The sequence below is a fragment of the Nanorana parkeri genome, unplaced genomic scaffold, assembly GCF_000935625.1.
Source record: "Nanorana parkeri isolate BGI_ZX_2015 unplaced genomic scaffold, ASM93562v1 scaffold990, whole genome shotgun sequence".
Lineage (NCBI taxonomy): Eukaryota > Metazoa > Chordata > Amphibia > Anura > Dicroglossidae > Nanorana > Nanorana parkeri.
In genome coordinates this window covers 551,151-570,355 of record NW_017307258.1, presented here as the reverse complement: position 1 = coordinate 570,355, position 19,205 = coordinate 551,151, and the positions used below count along the sequence as shown (strand labels likewise).

The 19,205-nt window shown below is 39.8% G+C and overlaps 1 protein-coding gene across 1 annotated transcript in view; it reads right to left on the bottom strand.

The window, feature by feature from the left end:
• Window positions 1–11,288: 11,288 nt before the first annotated feature.
• The window catches only part of C1D (C1D nuclear receptor corepressor), a 31,220-nt gene continuing 23,303 nt past the window's right edge, over window positions 11,289–19,205 (bottom strand). The window contains exon 5 of the mRNA XM_018566943.1: window positions 11,289–11,482. Within this exon, the coding sequence (XP_018422445.1) occupies window positions 11,315–11,482 (168 nt within the window). The 3' untranslated portion in view covers window positions 11,289–11,314. The remainder of the gene's footprint in view (window positions 11,483–19,205) is intronic.

Here is a 19,205-nt window from a genome sequence, read left to right as displayed (position 1 = left end):
AATTATATTTATATGCCCACCAGTAGTTATCGTCATTTTCAATTTGCCTATCATAGTAGGGATCACTATGCCAACAGGCTGAACAAGCCAGTCAAGATTATCAATTCACTCACCACAGAAGGTTCTTTTCAAGGACTACAAAATGCATGCAGGCCTGGATTGACAATTCTGGTTATTGCTAGAAGGAATTATTTTTCTCAGCGAATCTTTTTACTCTAGGTTAACCTTGTTTTAATAAAACCAACAAAGTTGACTCTAGTCTACCCCATACCCTATTGGAAATACATAACAATTGCGTTGCCACCAGGCCAGGTAACATTTGGTCATCTACCTAAAAGTGCTAGTTTGCTTTCTATACCCAACTGAATTTCACTCCTGGTCTAGCTCTAGTCTTAGGTCAACTGTGATATCTACAGTCACTTTAACTTATTTTGCAATCCCTGGCTGATATGAAATGTGACACAAAGAAGATTTTTATAGCAATTAGTAGCAATTTATATAGTTGATTATTATGGTTCTACCACACATTAATAAAAAAAAATGTTTTAAAGTTAACCGGTACCAAATCTTTTCATCGACCTCTAACCTCCTTATGGCCATCATGTTATCATGCTTATTGAATAAGGCTTACTTGTATCAGAGGAGGGGCTTAACATCACTTTTACAGTTCACTAACTGATAAAGAACCTCTTTTACTTATATTATCCTTTCTTTCCTTTTATCTGCATATTTGTTGATTCCAAAAGTGCATGTCAGTGTTCATTCACAAACATCATGACATAGTTACATGTTTTTCAACTTTAGGCATGAGCAAAATTTCACTGAGTATGAGCAAAATGTCAAAAATGTGGCAAAATGTTATTTTCAGTGAAATTTTACCTAGGGAAATGCATTGGAGTCAATAGGAAGGTCAGAACTATGGCAATGTTTAAAACATTTTAGGGGTTTAAATGGCCTTTGAGCGTTTTTCATTTAAGTTTCTTTTGTCTTTTAGTTTAGTTGTTTAAAAATGTTTTGGGGTGTTTTGTTGTTTTTGAGGTTTAAACCCAGATAGCAAGGATAACATGCCACAAACTTGTGGCAGGGTTAAATTGTAATTCTTGTTAACTTGCTGTACACATTGCTGGCAAGTTGTTTACTTGCAGAACATTTGCATCACAAGTTCTAGTTGACACTTTTTGAATTTGTAGCAAATTTGCTTGGCAAGTCTACAGCAAGAGTCCTGCTGATCTTAGCAAGAGCTCTGCAAGTGTACAGCACTTTTGCAAAGCACGTTGATCTGGAGACTTGCAATGCACATTTGCTGTAATTGTGCAACAAAATTGTGAAGCGTGGCAAGTCTGCAATAGTTTAGTAAGTCATTTTCAATCTTGCTGCTCAATTGCTTGCTATCTGGGAATAGGAACTTCAAGAAACAACTGTTTTTTTTATCGTTTATTGGAGTTTTTTTAGCTAATGCACCAAAAGTCCAAATATCAACTTAACAAAGGTGATGGGGATGAGCCCACTGACCCCATAAACATGGGGGTTTTGTGCCCACCCTTGCAAGGTACCCACTTATGTTGATGGACAGTGGCCTGATATGGCTTTTCTAGCCTGGTCCTCCCTGGATTATGAGGGGGATCCCCATGCTGTTTTTTTAAAAACAGAACAAAGCAGGCTAGGAACTATCAATTAGGGGCAATCATTTTTTTTTTCTGAATGTTGCATTGCACTGGTGCTAAACCTCTTATTCAAGGAATCCCCTAAACATGTTATTTAAAGGAATTGTCAATTTTCAATGTTGCCCTTTCAGCCACAAAAGCTTGCAAATTGTCCTTGAAAAAAGCCAGAAAAAAAGAAAACACGATTAAACAGCCATAGGCTTCAAAGGGGTTTGGACACTATGTTCGAGGTTCGAGGTTCATGGATTTCGAACTGGGTTGAGTGAACATCCAAATGGACAAAACTTTGCTTGCTTTGCTCATCCTTATCCGCAATTTAGGAGCGAGAAATGAAACAGGTTTTATAATGAAATACAAATTAGGGTACATTATTTCTGAGACAACAGCAAGAAATATTGTACAGACTTGATGCACAGTGTGTAAGCATCTTTACAAGGCTGCAATTTAAGAGGGAGAGATGAGGCAGCTTTTATCATGAAATAAAAATGAGAGCGTAATATTTCAAACACTATAGCAATAAATATTGTACAGACTAGATGCACAATATGTAAGCAGCTTTAGTAGACCAGGAAGGTTTTATCATTAAATAAAAATTAGAGTGTATTATTTCAAGAACAATAGCCACAAATATTGTACATTCTCTGGAGAGTAAGTAAGCAGCTTGACTAGGCCACAATGTAAGAGGGAGAGATGAGGCATTTATTTATAATTATGTATTAATTCAGAGAAATAAAATATGTTTTAAATGACAAAGCATTGGAATAGCACTGGAAACTAGGAGACACAGAGCATGATTTATGCTGCAGCAAACATTACAAACTGTAACGTCTGCAGCGTCATCTGCGTTCCAGCCTGGAACGCACCGCCAGGAGGAGAGTCTATACGGCTCCTCCGGCGCTGCGTGATGTCCAGCCTGGAACGCGGAAGTCATAGGCCGTCCGTGCGCTCCAATCGGATGCAACGGCGGCCTATTTAAACACAGTCGGGAGGCTGACACGGCATTCCACTATTCCGGTTTGGAACCCTGCAGCCCCCCGATGCCTTTATTGACGGAGCCCTGAACTGGACCTCCAGCACAAGGCTACTGGACTTCCTGGGACCCTACCACGACTCCAGCACTACTCCTCCAGAGGATACTGTCCCACACCCAGCACCCAGCCGAACGGGTTCTACCACCACTACCAGCAACCCACCGGATCTGCCCTCCATAAGCGCAAGTACCCCACTGGGGGATTAAGCATTGTACCACAACCAATTGGCTTTTGCAACCCAGAGACTGCATATTGATTGTTGCTATTAGTAGCGTGTAGCATACCCTATATCAATTGATTTATGACCGGTTATTATTATTCTTTCTACACTGAGGTGCCTATGAAGCAATAGTAGCCCTCCTTTAAACCTCTTCCTCAGGAACATACGGCAGATGATGCTATAACCCCTAACTCTCCGAACAGATTGGGAGTGACGCCAGGGGTTAAGCCTGACTAGCCGTATTACCCTTATAGGAACACTGGTAGAAAGGACGGGTTGTCTTACTGTCCTACCGCAGCTGAGATCCAGAACCCAGGGGATTAGGGGGTGTGTGACACAAACTTTGCAGCTAAGGTCAAGCTGCAGAAAAAGTATGGTTGGCACCTTTACAGAGCAAAAACACTGGAATAGGGCAGGAATAAGGCCCAGACTGAAAAGCTATGTGGAGTGCCCTGGAAATAACAGTAGCCTGTGCCCCTGGGGAAGTGACAGCCATTGGAATAGGATGCCACAAAGTAATCTCTTGAGCTTGGGGAGTGGCAGAGACATGCTTCTGAAACATGCAAAACATCAATTAACACTTCTCGGATGAAAGGAAAAACTATAAAGTGCTAAAGAAGAGGTTTATAGAACAGCCTTGTGTATAAATATTGCAGACCTCCCCTCTCAGCTTTAAAGGTTGCAGACAGTTGGTGACAATCTTGGTGGACAATATTTTGATTGGGATTTATTGGTTCATTTTTGGGTATTTACCAAAATTCCTATGTGAAACATTACCTAATAAATCCATTCCAGAAATCTCCAAACACTCCCATAAACTAATTTATTTTATATTTTACCAGAACAATAGCCATAGCCAGATCCATTGAATTTCAGTCACTTCACCTAGACCTGGTCAAACTAAAACTATTGTGGATTAAGATTTAAAAAAAATAAGACATGATTAAAATTATTTTAAAAATCATTTTGTTCAAGATACATTTATGTAAAGATACTGTACCTCTGAACATTCCCTGTATCTACCTAACCCTACAGTTTCTCTAGCCACAAATTGCCACTGATGGACAGAAAAGAGAAACAAAAAAGGAAAAGGCCCCTTAATGCCTTATTTTAAATACATGACTGTGCTTTGCCACTTCCCCTACCTCAAAACAGTCTCTGTCACTTCCATAAAGATTCATTGGGCACAATCTCTAGGTGACATGCGCTGTAATTGATTTTATTTTCAGCAGTGATATTGATTATACTGTGTAATAACTGTAAATCTGAAGTATGATCTGGAAAATATGGTCAAAAAAGCACATACAAATATGAAAAGCCCTTAAAAAAATGACATTCAGGTAAACATTATGATAACCCACAATGAGTGCTCACTGAAAATATGCCATACGTTCCCTTTAACGTCTATACAATAGTCATGAATGTTCCTGTGTTGGAATAAACAACAAATTGATCCCAGTAAGAATATTACAGAGCCGTGCAGCCTGGAGCACCTCTCATTTATCTACTGCACAATATGGATATTCACAGATGTGCACTAAGCCTTTGCCTGAAGAGACTCACTAATTACAGCCATCATTTAGTTTAATACATATTTTATAGCATGTAATTAGACTTGGGAAAATGTTATAGGTAGATTTTATTCACATACACCCCCAAAAGCATGACGCTTTTATTCCAGCTTTCTGTTTACAAATGACTTACTTTTATAACACAACAGTAGCTCTTGGGAGGATTAAAATGTAATATAAACAAAAGTGCTTCTTACTCAGAGTTCGCTAACATTTCTATATAAATGAAAGGTGAGTGAACTTTTTCTTGTATTTTAATGAGTTGTTTGATCTGAATGGATGAAAGTTATATTGAGAGTTTAGTGAAACGCACAGCTGAATTCTGGGCTCATGTACGTAACTGCTGCTTGGCATCTGGACACAGGAGACATGCCTGCTGCACCAAACGGTATATTCAGCATCTAAAAGGAACTAAATGGCTACATCCATATTCTATAAAGGAATGTATAATGTTATTGTATACAGTTTTTTTGTTTGTTTATGTCTTGGAAAACAAACACAATTAAAATTTTAGTCAGGTAATTAATAATATTTAATATTTATTATATCCAGGCAATGGTTGGTGTTTTAAGCTCCCTTTCCCATATTTACGAGAAGGACTATACTTCTATCTGCTGAGGAGACCCTTTGTGGGTAGAACACCAGATAAGAGTAAGAGTAGGAAGGATGAAGAGGATTACTATTTAATGTTTAGGACTCGGTCCATTCCTGCTGAATGCTAAAGCTTGTGGATGAAGCTAAAATTATGCCAGTGGTGATCACAACAATGACAGTTAAGAATTCTAACAGAGAACAACACAACTGTGGTCTAAGACATATGTTTGCAGACATTGCAAGTTGCATACCTGCTTGCTTTTGTAGCAATGATCAAATCATCTATATTATCTACATCTGTGTTTCTCCACCTTTTTTCAGTCATGGAACCCTCTAAAAGCATGCAAAGGATTTAGGTATCCCACACTAAAATGTAATTTTAAGGGGGAACCCCATGCAAAAAACACAAAAAGGTGGAGTTTCCCCTTCACATCAAAGTCCCCCTTTACACCAGGAGACGTCCGACCCCCCCCCCTTCACAATAGAGTCCTACCATCACAAAATTTCAAGGCACACCTGAAGAAGCACCCAGAAAGCAACCTGGTTGAGAAATGCTGATCTGTATGACATGTAGTGATGACTTCTGGGGAGCTACACTTTTACACTCAAGAATAGGTGAAGAATAGGCAGGCTTTTTTTTCTTGAAATAAAAAACTAACTCAAGCTCCACAGCACAAATGTCTGTGAATCATTTTAAGAAAAAAATCTGGATCAAGGGACAGATCAGGCAAAGAACCTGGAGAATGGCAAATAATTCTTTATTTGCATTTATCAGTTCTGAAGTCTCTTCAGAAATGGATACTTCAAAGGAGTATTGATCTCCTTTGTCCATTGCTGTGTTAAGTGGTTCCTCCCACGAACCCCCACATCACTACAGGACACAGGGGTGATGTAGGGGACTGCAGGAGGAACATTTGAGCACAGCAGGGGACACTAAAGAATGACACTTCCTGAAGGATTGGTTTCTAAAGAGAGATCATTGGACAATTTCTCTTCATTAGAGCAGTATTCTGTGTTTCTGTGCCCTGTTGGAAGCAGGATAGATATGCTTTTACCTTGCGCTTTGTAGGTACAGCTTTTATGTGCAATTTCTTTGTAGCAACAATAGCTTTAAGGGCCTTCCACATGACAGCATAAACATTTTAGTCATTTAGTTACATTAAAAAAAAAAAAAAAAAGTTTTAAGATATATTGATCTGCAAACATTGCAGACATACACTTGCTACCGGTAGTTCACTGGCTCATACTCTTCGTGTAGTTTCCTACTGAACCACTGAACAAGAACAAACAAGCACCTTGTTCTGTCATTACCACACTAAAGCTGGCTAGACAACAGTCGATTACACAATCAACTTTTGTCGAAGTAGCCAAACTGAAAATTGTTGGCCAAACAGTCGTTGCCGCCAATCAGAGCATTATGGGTTATCCAAACAGAACAGCAGAGACTGTCTGCTTTCTTCTTTTTTTTTTTTGAGTCATGAAGATGGGTCATTCATTTGTATATGTACATTTCAGCTTTAGTTCTCTACGCAACAGGATTTACTGCAAAGTAAAATGAGAAAAGGAGCCTTAGGCATCACCTACTGGACTGAAAGTAAAAATATTAATGTTTAATATATAGCAATCCAAGCTTACATATGTGTCATTTAAAGGAATCCCGTACTGAGAGAAATACGAAGACTGCCATTGCTAACTCCTTGTGAAACTACTACTTTGCTGCTTTTGGCTTCTGTGCTATGAGGCACCGACAGAGCACAATTCAACAGTATTCATATTCAGTAGTATTCATATCCTCTTCTTGGGTTAGATGCTTCACCTCACTGCACACGTGCTGTAATTGTGGCTGAGCCAAGAGTATTGTTGGAGCTAAAAATATATATTATATAATAACGGCACATGCGCAGCAAGGGGAAGAGTCTGACCAAAGAACAGAATATGAATACTTATACAGCTCCTCCCCTTGTACATCAGCCCTCCACCCCTGGGATAGAAGGAAAGGAGCAGCTCTGTATTTGTGGCCACGTGACTCTGTTATCAGACACATGGCTACAAATCCACAATTTAAAAAATAATAAATGTTGTGATTTTAGGAGACATAAGAGCATGCAAAGGGGGTTTATTAGGTACCATTTGCATTACCGAGTATTAAATACCTTTTTATTTACTTTAAACCTACAGATCAGGGAAATTAATGAGAAGTACACTTGTTCCATATTAAACAACAGCTAGCATGACAGCCACGGAACTAGTATATCAGCTATGTCAGTCCTCATATTTCCTTTTCTTTAAAACAGTATCATCCCTTCAATTTTATTTATTTGAAAGGCTGGATTCATTATCATCAGGCATATTTCCTTGCATTAACTCATCCTGGCACACTAGCAAAAAGAGATTTACACACCTGTTTTCATAGTGGGTGTGTATGTGTATTGGCACAGCTTGCTTGCATCAATTCAAAATTCAGGCTGTGTTTATTGCCAAAATACAGGAAACCTATGCAATAGTTTTTTCTTCTGTGACCTTAAGAAACAATACGGGTGCTGCAGCCATATAAACAGTAAATAAACCCAAAATGTATCCTATGCACAGAACATGCCTTTCTCCTTTTATTTGAGTAAATACCAATGTGTTACTGTAATATTTGCTTTTCTAAAGTTTACACCTAGCAAAGCACAATGGACTATAGAGTCGAACACTAACCACTCAGGTTTGTTTTAATCCCACAAAACACCAACTGTTAAGGATGTCTGCACACAGCATTCACCTTTATATTTCGCAGTAATGATATGTCACTTATATACACCATGTGGCCAAATGTTTGACCCGATGATCACATATGTATGTAAGCTTGCCAGACATCTTATTGCCCCGGGATATCACAACCTCCACCCTTTTAGGATAGCTTTCCACAAACATTTTGAGTGCATCTGTGGGTCATTCAGCCCAAAGATCATTTGTGAGGTCAGGTACTGATGGAGGACAAGACCTGGCTGGCACTCAGCATTCCAATACATATTAAAAGGCGTTTGGTAGGGTTTAGGTCAGGGCTCTGTGCGGGCCACCCAAGTCCCTCCACACCTAACTCGTCTAATGACTTAGGTGTGAAGGGATCAGGCTTTGTGCATGTGGACAGTCATGCGGTAACAAAAGGGGCCTTCTCCAAACTATTGCTACAAAGCTGGAACTGAACAATTGTTTAAAATGTCTTTGTATGCTGTAGCAATAACACCTTCACTGTAAACACCCTAACTCAATGAATTGGTTAGTATGTTCAATAGTATTATTGGTCATGTAGTGTATCAGGGCAAGTGACTAAGAAAGTGTTGAAGGCAGAGACAACTGAGCAGGCAGCATATTCAAAAGTCGTCAGGAATTAGACATACTTTGCATGGTTGCCACTTCTAGTCGCGGACTCTATAGTGAGTGCAAAGTTACAACATTACTGAGCCAAGGGCTGCATTATTTATACTGTGGACAAATTCTTCCTGTTTAAATTTTCCTTTACTGCATTTTGCCTTTAAACAAACAAAACAAAAAACAGAACATCACTGACACATTCTGGGCATGTTGCACCTTTTTGGTTTTAGACCAGATATATTACATTTAGCATATTTGGATTGACAGTAAAAATGGCGGCAAAGCAGTGACATCCCCAGTGTTCCATGCACAATTAATCCAGTTGCTAGCCGAGGAACCCCTCACATCTAAGTCTCCGTTCACACCTAGGCGTCAGCGTTTTCGCGCATATAGCACACATTTTCTTGCACACATTTGAAAGTGTACCATCTAGCATGTTTAACGTGGTTCTGCACATTTTTACGCACATTTTATTGAGCAGATTGAAATGCATTGTGGTGAATAAGCAAACGTTTGCACAAACACGCACATAAATGTATAAAACGCATGTGTTTCACGTTTTCATGCGCTTGGATTGAAGTCTATGCAGCCAAACATGCTGTAATCTGCCTCAAAGAAGCTCATGTACCTTTTCCAGCGTTTTACAGCTTGGGACAAAACTCTCAGGTGTGAACAGGAGCCATAGAAATAAATGAGATTTCTTGTGTTGAGAGTTTTGTAGCGCTTAGCTTTGAGCGGCAAAACGCCCAGGTGTGAATAGGGACTTTGAGTTTAAGTCCAGCTCCACCTGAAAGTTTTTGATTCTGTAAAATCTCCTATATTAATATGGCCAACGTTAAAGTATACCTGTCCATGGAGTGTGCATAAATACAGTAAATTTTGTAGTAACCAATGTTAGCACTGAAGAACAGATGTTGGTAAATCTTAGTACGTTTTGTTTGTTAGTTCCAAACGCATTGTATTCATTTTAAAACATTTTCAATAAGGGCATCAAAGTATAACACAAAGGCAGTTACAGACACACGTAACATCATCAGTACAGTAACCACATCATGAACACAAGGTTGCAAAAAACCCGCCGCGTCCCCCAACATAAGAAAAATGAAACGGATGCCTACAAAACCCATAAAACTAAATTAAATGAACCTGCACATCTGGGTAATTGTTCCTTTTAGTGAATTTTTTTTATATGCATAGCGAATGTTCTTTATGCGAACAAACAAATGTTACCTGGTGAGCCCACTCTCTAACCTAAAAATTTAATCGTTAACTGGCAAGCTAAAACTTAAAACCTGTCAGCAGCTGTACTTGTCACTTCCAACTTGTTTATTCATCAATGAATCAGCATCATCATCTGTCATGGGAATGAGGTTGTCGGGACTTGTAAATTAACACGATTTCGCAGAAAGAGCAGATTCACAATGAACTACCGGAGTTGGCGTTTTACTTTGGTCTGGATTACCAAGTTATCACCCATCCTTGTGGACTTCAATATCTGAAAAGAGACGATTACCAGGCCATGAATTTTACATAGTTTATGGAGAAGAACCTGCTGCCACTAGCCGGGTGTCAGGCAAGACTGCATAGAACTGTATCACACCTGGAGACTGAGATGGCTGCCACTGAACTTAGACCCGAGTCGCTTCCATATCCCTGTACCCCAGGATGTTGCTCTTCTATGTGGAAGATAGTTGTGGGGCGGGGGCAAGTGAGGGGTGATTTGCATCCCAACGCTTCCATAGGAATAGGAGTGCTGGATACTAACATTTAGCGGGATTCCCTTACTGCACAGACGTTGCCCAGAAACCCTGGACTGCTATCGCTTGAGCCAGTGTCCAGGGATGATTTCACTTTTTGAACTGTAACATCCAGGTCCTCACAGCTACTGAATAGTACCATGGGATCCCCACAGTTCCCCGGGAAGTACCCCAAAATTGTATCCACTCTGTGGGATAGGAACATGGTGGGATAAATGACTAAACTGTGGTGCTAGGCTGTCTAGTGGTCATAAAGTGATTATGCACTTACATTATTTTTATACTGTACAAAATCTGATAAGTTTAATAAAGCTCACTCTCTCTCAGCTTTACTGCACACCTTGCCTGGTCTGGTGTTTTGGGTAAACATGCTGTAATACACTATGTGGGTGTTCCGGTGAAGAGGGACTTCAGCGACAGCGGTATCTAGTTGGGGTACCAGGGCAGACGTCACATCATCTCTGTCCAATAAGCAGGGAGGATATCCAAAAACTCTAAGGTCTCGTTCACACCTAGGCGTATTGCATATGCGCGACCGTCGCACATTCTTTTTACCGCGATTCGCTGTAAAAAAGCCGCACGTTTCCGAAGGCTACTTGGCTGTATCCCAATGGAAACGCAAAACAAAATGGCCCAAAGTAGTACATGTACCTTTTCAGGCGTGGGCCGTTTTGTAGCGCGTTAGGGACGGGCGGAAATACGCCAAGGTGGGAACGAGACCATTGAATACAATGGGATTTATATTTTTGAGCGTTTTGTAGAGCGTTCGTCGAGCGTAGAACGCGCTACAAAACGTTCAGGTGAGAACGAGGGCTAAATCTGAGCCACAAGTTATACTGTGATCTCTACTGGCTGTGCACTGTTACAGAAATGTGTAAGTCAGTCCTGTACCTCCTATAGTCACTTGGTGTGAAGTTAGCAGCCCAAATTGAAGTAGTTGGTATTAAATTGTTTTTAAAATGTCTGTTTTTACAATTCATTCAGTTACGTGACAACATAACCACATTTAACAATAGAGACACATTTTAATTAATCCATAAAAATACATTTATTTCCAAAATCAGTATGGCAAAAAAACAAATACAATAAAAAGTCTAAACAGAAGAGGGACAAAATACTCTTATTTTTTCTTTGATTTGGACTTTTTCTTGGCTGGAGAGTCCTCTTCGGGAGTAAGATCACACAGAGCATGTTTTATAAATCTCTGTGCAGCTCCTTTGTCAAGTCTGGCAGCTTTCTTGCGATCTGTTATTTCTTTCACTCTGTTCATGTAGCTTCGTATTCTTTCCTGCAATAAAAAAAACAAAGCTTAAATCAAAGTTCAAAACAGATTATTCCAAAATGAGCATCCCTGTAAAACTGTGCAAATCAACCTTCTTCCTAAATGTTTTTTTTAAACATTTTAAGCAACAGACATAATAGTGCCTGTGATCCATATTATTTCAAAAAGAAAATTAATTTTTGGCCTTAATATGCTCATAGTAACAGCATATTTAAAGCATTTATTATCAATAACAAGTGCTAAATTAAAAACAGTTGATAACAAAAAAGGATGTTAAAGTACTAATAAGTAAAGCTTGGTAATAATATTTATATAAAAAAGGCAGTAGGACTACCAAAGCAGAGCAGATAAAGTATATCTATCTGTTAAACAAAACCAGCTGCTGACAAGAATGAAGTACAGGAGCCTACAGTTACACATACCAGCAGCAACTTTTAATGCCCACACTCTTTCCAAATGCTAGGATGTTCTGGTCAGGTAAAGCTTTGTCAATTCCTGGCAGTGACAGAGCTTGCCTGTCCCCTCTCTCCACCAACGCATTTCTAATTGACGGTGAGGCTGTCCATCACAACGATGGGCCAATGGGAATGTAGCTCAGACACTACTGAAAACCTCTACGTGCCTACTCCTGATACCCACCCGCAGTTGTGATTTGTTAAAGTGACAAGGTCACAAAGTTTAATTTGCCTTACATCTTATGCTTCATAACTTTTTTTTATCAAAGTTACTTTTTTGGATCCTGTATAATAAGTGATGTTTGCATTAGTGCATGAATGTTTCCCAATCCTACTTTAATAGTAACTATTTCATTCACCTTTAAGAGATATTGCAGTAAGTGCTGCAAAAGGGGCCCAAACCAAGTACTGAGTACATATGCATGCTTGTACTTTTCAGAGGTCCGATATTGTTCTATGTACAATCCTTGTTTTATTGATTGCATGTAATCTACTTTTTTGAGGTTGTGGATTTGGGGTTCTTGGGGTTTTCATGAGCTGTAAGCCATAATCATCACAATTATGACAAATCACGGCTTGAATTATCTTGCTTTGCACGTAATGAGTATCTCATATATTAGTTTCACCTTTTAAGTTGCATTAGTGAAATAAATTAACTTTGCACGATATTATAATTATTCGAGTTTCACCTGTAAGTGTTTGACTTTAAGATCAACAAAATGCCCATAGGTTAGCATCATAGCGGACCATTAGTAGCTTGAAATGTCAGGAGAGAATAACAAAAGTATTTAAGCTATGAATAGGTTAAATGTATGTATGCAATTATCTTAAAGCCCAACTCTGGGCATTTAAAAATAATGAAAATTTCCCCCTCTGCTCCCAAAAGTCTTTTGCTTGATGGTCCTTCACTGTATGTGATGATCGGTACTGGCAAGACTTGTCAGAAATTGTCAAGAAGAAAGGATATTGGGGACCAGTCACAATTGAGGAGGCAGAGAGGAAGATCATGGAGTAAGGTGAGCAATACTGTGTGCCAACTCTTCCCCTCAAAAAAAAATAATGAGTGGAGAGGGGACAATTTGAATTATGTCTTAACTGCTGGAAGTTAGGTTTTAAATGTGTATGTGACAGATATTTACCTTTTTCCAATTCAACCATTTTAGATTTGAGCTAGTATTATATTTAAACAAAATTAGGCACTATGTCATAGCCCTATGAAAACACAGCAGCCTTTGCTACAAGAACTATAGATCAAAATAAAAGATTCTCTGTGAAAGCAAAGTCAGCCATACTGCTGTTTTTAAGATATTACTAAGCCCAATCCAAGCTAACATTTTAATGACAGTGCTGACAATATAATTTGGAAGAACAAATAAGATAATTAAAAGCTGAACTGTGAGGAAAAGGTAAAATTACTTTATAAAAATGACAACCGATTATGTCACCTCATATAATGCACTAATTTCATATTTTGCTTGGCTCTAATTTTTTGGGGATAATATATAGAATTTTCAGAACCATTATTTTTCCTCTGTGACAAGTATAAAAAAAAATAGAACCAGTTCATTCCAATTTATAATATTTCATATTTGAAGTCGGCGATATGCTTTGATGTTCTCTCTTGGCAAGGAACCTCGAAAAGGAGGCCGTATATATTCAATCTGCTCATTCAACTTAATGGAACAAAAAAGACAAAATGGAGAGATTTATTAGAAGTTGTAAATATGTCACTTATACATGATTACTGGACAGTACACATGCTGCCCATGCCAAAAAAGCTTTTAGCTTTGTTGCAGAACCAAATTCTTTACCGTTGAGAAAATGAATTAATGAGGGAATTGGACAAGGGGTGCAAGCGTGAATGGATGCGTGTGTGCGTAAAAAGCTCTCTACCATCGGGGTCTGCTTTCTCTTCCACACTAGTAAATCACGGCCTGAAATATTTATGGCGTTAAACAGGAATGAAGAAAGCTGATATACGATTTAAGCATTTACACAAAGATCATCTTAATGCAACATTTTTGCATTAATATCTCTTGGGGAAAGTGGAAGAAAAATATTCATACATAGATTCTGAAATTGCCCTTCATTATTGGGCAGATAAGCTGAATGTTGCATTGATATTTTGGGAGATTTTTAGTGACCCAATCTGTCAAAGGAAAGAAACTGCTGTGATCTGTAAAATATAGCAATATTTTATCATATGGGGGCCCAATGGAGAGTAGTGACCATAGCTATGCAACGCCAGATCTAATAGAGTGAAAGATTTCCTATTTGTTCGTTTTTTGAACATTCACAAACACTAAGCACCAGATACTTCTTGTAAGTCATTTTTTTTTCTTCTGGACTGAATTTTTTTTTGGTCTGTTTAGAGGAAACACAATGTAACAGAAAACTATTATGTTGAATATCCAAATGAAAATAGCAAAATATACTATTTTACAACACAGGATAAACCATCTATATGCCATTATGTTTTACAGACATGTTTCAACTGAATAGCTTTTTCTCTGAAATAAAATCTACTGAATGAGATACGATATTTAAAAAGGGACTGCATAGTCAATTGAATGAATAGTAGGAGTTCTCTAATTTTACAAAGGGCACCAGCGCTCATCCAATCAGAGAATAGCTAATATTGATTCATGAAAATGCTGTTTGTTGAATGGCTGCTGTGCAGGACCTGGAAGATTGCTGTAAAGCACTATAGTAGATGCTAATCATGTTTTACAGGTCCCTTGTGGCCATGCCAGGTATATTTTATGTATACTTGGCCAGTACCAAGCTGGACCAATGCAAGTATATATAATGTGAAGAGACCATCCCTCTGAGTTTAAATGCTGACAACTGAGCAAGTCTGCCTGCCAGTTCTCCATGCCTGGGATGCGCATGGCGGACAGCGCTGGACTGTGCAGTTTGGCCCAAACCAGCATATGATCGACTTTTCAAAAAAATCTTGTCCCCTATGATCGACTTTTCTATAAGCTGCGAGACTTCTGATTCCTCCCCGATGGTTGACATAAGTCAGTGTCGTGGTATTGTCCAACTGAATCTTGATCAGATGAACTTGCAGTCTAAAGAGTCTCTCCCATCCTATGGAACTCTCTACCCCAACCTGTCTGTCTATCTCCCACACGGACTGCCTTTAGGCGATCCCTTAAGACTCATCTCTTCAGGGAAGCCTATCCCACCTGAACCTAACCACTGAACATGAACAATCACTTTCTCAAACAATCATCCCCGCACAGCTACCTCCTCATGTATCACTTGCTCCTCACTTTTAGATTGTAAGCCCTCACGGGCAGGGCCCTCCTTACCATCTTGTCTTGAATTGTATTGTGACTGTAATGTCTTCCTTATATTGTAAAGCGCTGTGCAAACTATTGGCGCTATATAAATCCTGTATAATAATAATAATAAAGGTCCAGCAGTGATATAAGGAAAGTCCAGTGCATTTCAGAAGTCAAGTTCAAGCACATGCTATTGCCCATGGTCCTCTGCATAGAACTGCAGGTAAGCGCACATTAGCATGCAGACGTGTATGGACTAGCGTGAAGGTGCACATACATTAGCATACACCTCAAACCGCTTTTATGTAAACAGTTTTGTGATGTGGACAAATTGCTTAGTGGTCTTCAGCTTGTTTCCGAGTACCTGTGACCTGATTTGTTATCCTGCTTACCTGTGAATGACCTGGCCTGCCTTCTGACTTTCTGCCTGTCCATTGTGACCTCAGGCTGCCTACTGGGGAATGAATTCTGCTTTTTGCCCTGTACCTCTTTGACTGACTGTAACCATTCTTGGCTTGTGACCCAGACTATGCTCCTGTTCCAGACTTTGTATTCCGCCGCTCGGCTGTTACCGACTCCAACTTGTGAACCCAACCTAGCTTCTGGTTCCTGACTTGGTACTCCATTGCTCAGCTGTTACCAACCTTGGCTTGTGTTCCGGTTAAAATTTTGTACCTGAAGGAAGGTGTTGAGAACTTTTAGATCCAGAACGAGGTGAATGCCCTCTTTAACTTTGGAAACAGGCTTGCGTAAAAATCCTGGAACCTTTCCTTGTCCAGAACTATGGCTAGGACTCTTTGAGAAAGCAGCTGCACCTGAGCAGCTTAGACATCGGCAAAATTGATAACATGAAGTGGGGCAGAGTTTGAAATTCTAGCTTGTAGCACCTGGAAACCACATTCTGGATCCAAACATGTGAAAGATCAGGGACCAGGTGGCCGCAAAGGCCAAAAGACACCACCACGCCCCCTACTTTGACAAATGGAAGTGCCCTCTTATTGGGACAAGGACTTGCTTGACTTGCAGATAATTTTGGAGTCCAGAATTTACAGTAGAACTGAATCCCAGGCATTCCTTTGGACTTGGCCTAGGAGTTATGAAAGGTTCTCTTCTTAGGCTCTGACGTGGAGGGTTTTCCAGGCTGTAGCTTAGCCCTCTTCATACTGGGGCAAAAGGGTGGGTGCCCTTTTACCTAGTGACATTCATGATAAAGTTGTCCAGGGATTCACCCACCACAGAGGCATTCCCCATCAGGGCATACACAACAGGCGATTCTTGCACAAATGTTCCCAGAACAACATTTGAGCCAAAGGATTCTTCCAAGTGTATTGAAAAGGAGACTCATTCTGGATATTAGACGAATAATACCCACTAACCCATCAACACAGTGGAGTAAGCACACAGGCATAAGCTCCAGTTGTTGGTGGACAGGGGGACCCCTGAGGATATATTCAGGATCCCAAAACATATCCATGGATCAAACACCCAAAATATGTCAGATGTACATGGCAGCAATGGCAGGACGTGAGAGGGAGGAAAAATGCCTTGAAAAACAGCTTTCAAGTCCAGGAAGGACTTCCTGGACTAAACACAGTGATCTTGAATTGTAGGTGAATAGGTCTACACTGGAAAAACGGATATGCCATCAAAGAGTTTACCAACATTTTAATAGAATGTATTGTAGTTGAGGCCATTAGACATGTGAACATAAAAAGGTGGGCAGACATGGACCTATAAAATTAGAGCCAATATCTTTCATTTTTCAAACTTTCTGCTCATGTCAGTTGGAGGACATAATCCTAGTATCATTCCTGAATTCTAAATGAACTACTGTGACATCACAGCTACAGAAGAGTAGGTTATCAATTAAAAAAAAAAGTTACAGACAGCACCTACATTTTTGGTTTTCTTGGTGTAGTCACTGAGCTGTAAGGACATGCAAGGAGATTTGACTCACTAGCTATTGATCTCCAAATCGCCTGGCTCACTCAAATAAAATCTATAAGTTTTGATCTATAAGTTTTGATCAACTTTATACAAACAGTTTCATAGCATTATATTTATATACATACATACACACACCGGGCTAATACTGCGCTATAGGAAGTAGGCATTAGGATGCATGCAATGCCTTTCCAGAACGTATTCTGTGCCCTGTACCTATATATCCTATATGCAACATTTCCTACACGGTATGGTAAATGTGCCTACCCATTAAAGTTACAATGCTGTTGCATTTAGTTAAACCCGCTGGTCAACAAAGCTGAAAAGAATACACAACTGAACATGTGACAAGAAGACTAGGGTTCCGCCTGCTCACTGGAACAAGAATACTAAAAATCGAATAAGAAGAGCAAATAGTTTTATGCTCCTTTTTATATTTGGGAAAAAAACAAAAGACGGACGATAACAAAAACAAAATTTAAGCCACTGTGCTCTTATAGCTACTGAAATGTGTTATAGAATTTTTATACAGGGCTTGGTAGGCCAAAGACAACTTGCTACCCAATTGTTGCAGATTCAAATTTAACCTTTTGGAGACTTTACAAGTCTGCACAAATACATTCCTGGTATCTTACTATATACAGTAAGAGTACAAAATAGTTGTACAATTTATCATTAAAAAGCAGTTGTGCACACCCAGACTTCAATATTGTAACTTTGTAGCATGGGGAGAGGCTACAGCAGAGGGGTGTCTTTGTATTTGTGAACACAGCCAAGAACCACACAGATACCAGTTCAGGACGTGGATGCTGACCCTGAACAGTGCCTTAAAAAGGAGAACTATGGGGTTAAGGCTTTTCCCCATAGTTCTCCTTAGGGTAATGGGAGGACACAAACTAGCGTCCTCCCGTCACCCTAGGCTCAGTATACCGCAAGCTCAGTATACTGAGACGCCGCAGCTGAAGCGGATCCCGACAATTGTGCCTGGATCCGCCCAGCTGCGTGACTGACAGCTGACTCTACCTATCTAGAGGCAGAGCCAGCTGTACCCGCCCCCTCCCCTGTCCGTTCCGCCAGTCAGCGCTGGCGGATCGGAGCGGGGAGGGGGGAATCCAACCCCTCCCCTTGACGGCAGAGAGCCGTGACAGGATCGAGAGGTGAGCGAACGCCGGTATGTGTTCGTTCACCTCCCGATCTACTGAGCCGACCTGTGACAAAGAGACTGAGACTAGAACTATGAGGTGAGTGAAAAGCACTCACCTCATAGTTCTCCTTTAAGTCCTGTGATCTCTGTGAAAGGTACCTGCAAGAGCTAAACTTACACTTTACTTACCATATATGCACTTACATGACAATATAGTGTGACAGTATAGTAATTGTGCATGCATCAACATTAACCTTATACATATTACTCTATAATGATATGCATTTATGGGACACAAAAAGTTCGACACACAACTCTTTCTCTGAGCCATAAGAAAAAAAAACTTTCTGGTGACCAAATACGATATGGGATATATGAATCATGCTGAAGTCCCACAGCTTCAGACAAGTTCATTATCTTTGCACTGAACTCAGGCCTTTTGATATGCCTCCTGTAGCTCCAAGTCTGCCGGCTACAATGCTGTGCTACAGTCATATATATTCATCACTTAAAAAAGGTCAGCTCACAGAAGGAAGCCACCAGCCAACTGCAAATCTTTGGACTGAAGGAAATGTTCCAAAGTCCACCAGCTTAAGTCCTAATCTCTGGTCTCTTGCTATGCGCAAAACCTGGCTGTTCTAATTATTTTATTTGTCATGGTTTCTCTCTGTAAAAATGATGGATAGCGCTGTTGCTTGCTAAATTCTCATTCTGTAACTTCTACAAGATATATACTGTTACAAAGAGTATAAAATCTAACATTACAGGCTACAGCTGTATAATTTACACTCACAGCTGCACAAAGCGATAGGTCTTTCTTTCACTCGCAATGCTTCAAAGCATCGAACACTCATACAAAGGGGGGGGGGGGGGGGCAAAAATATACGACACTCGTC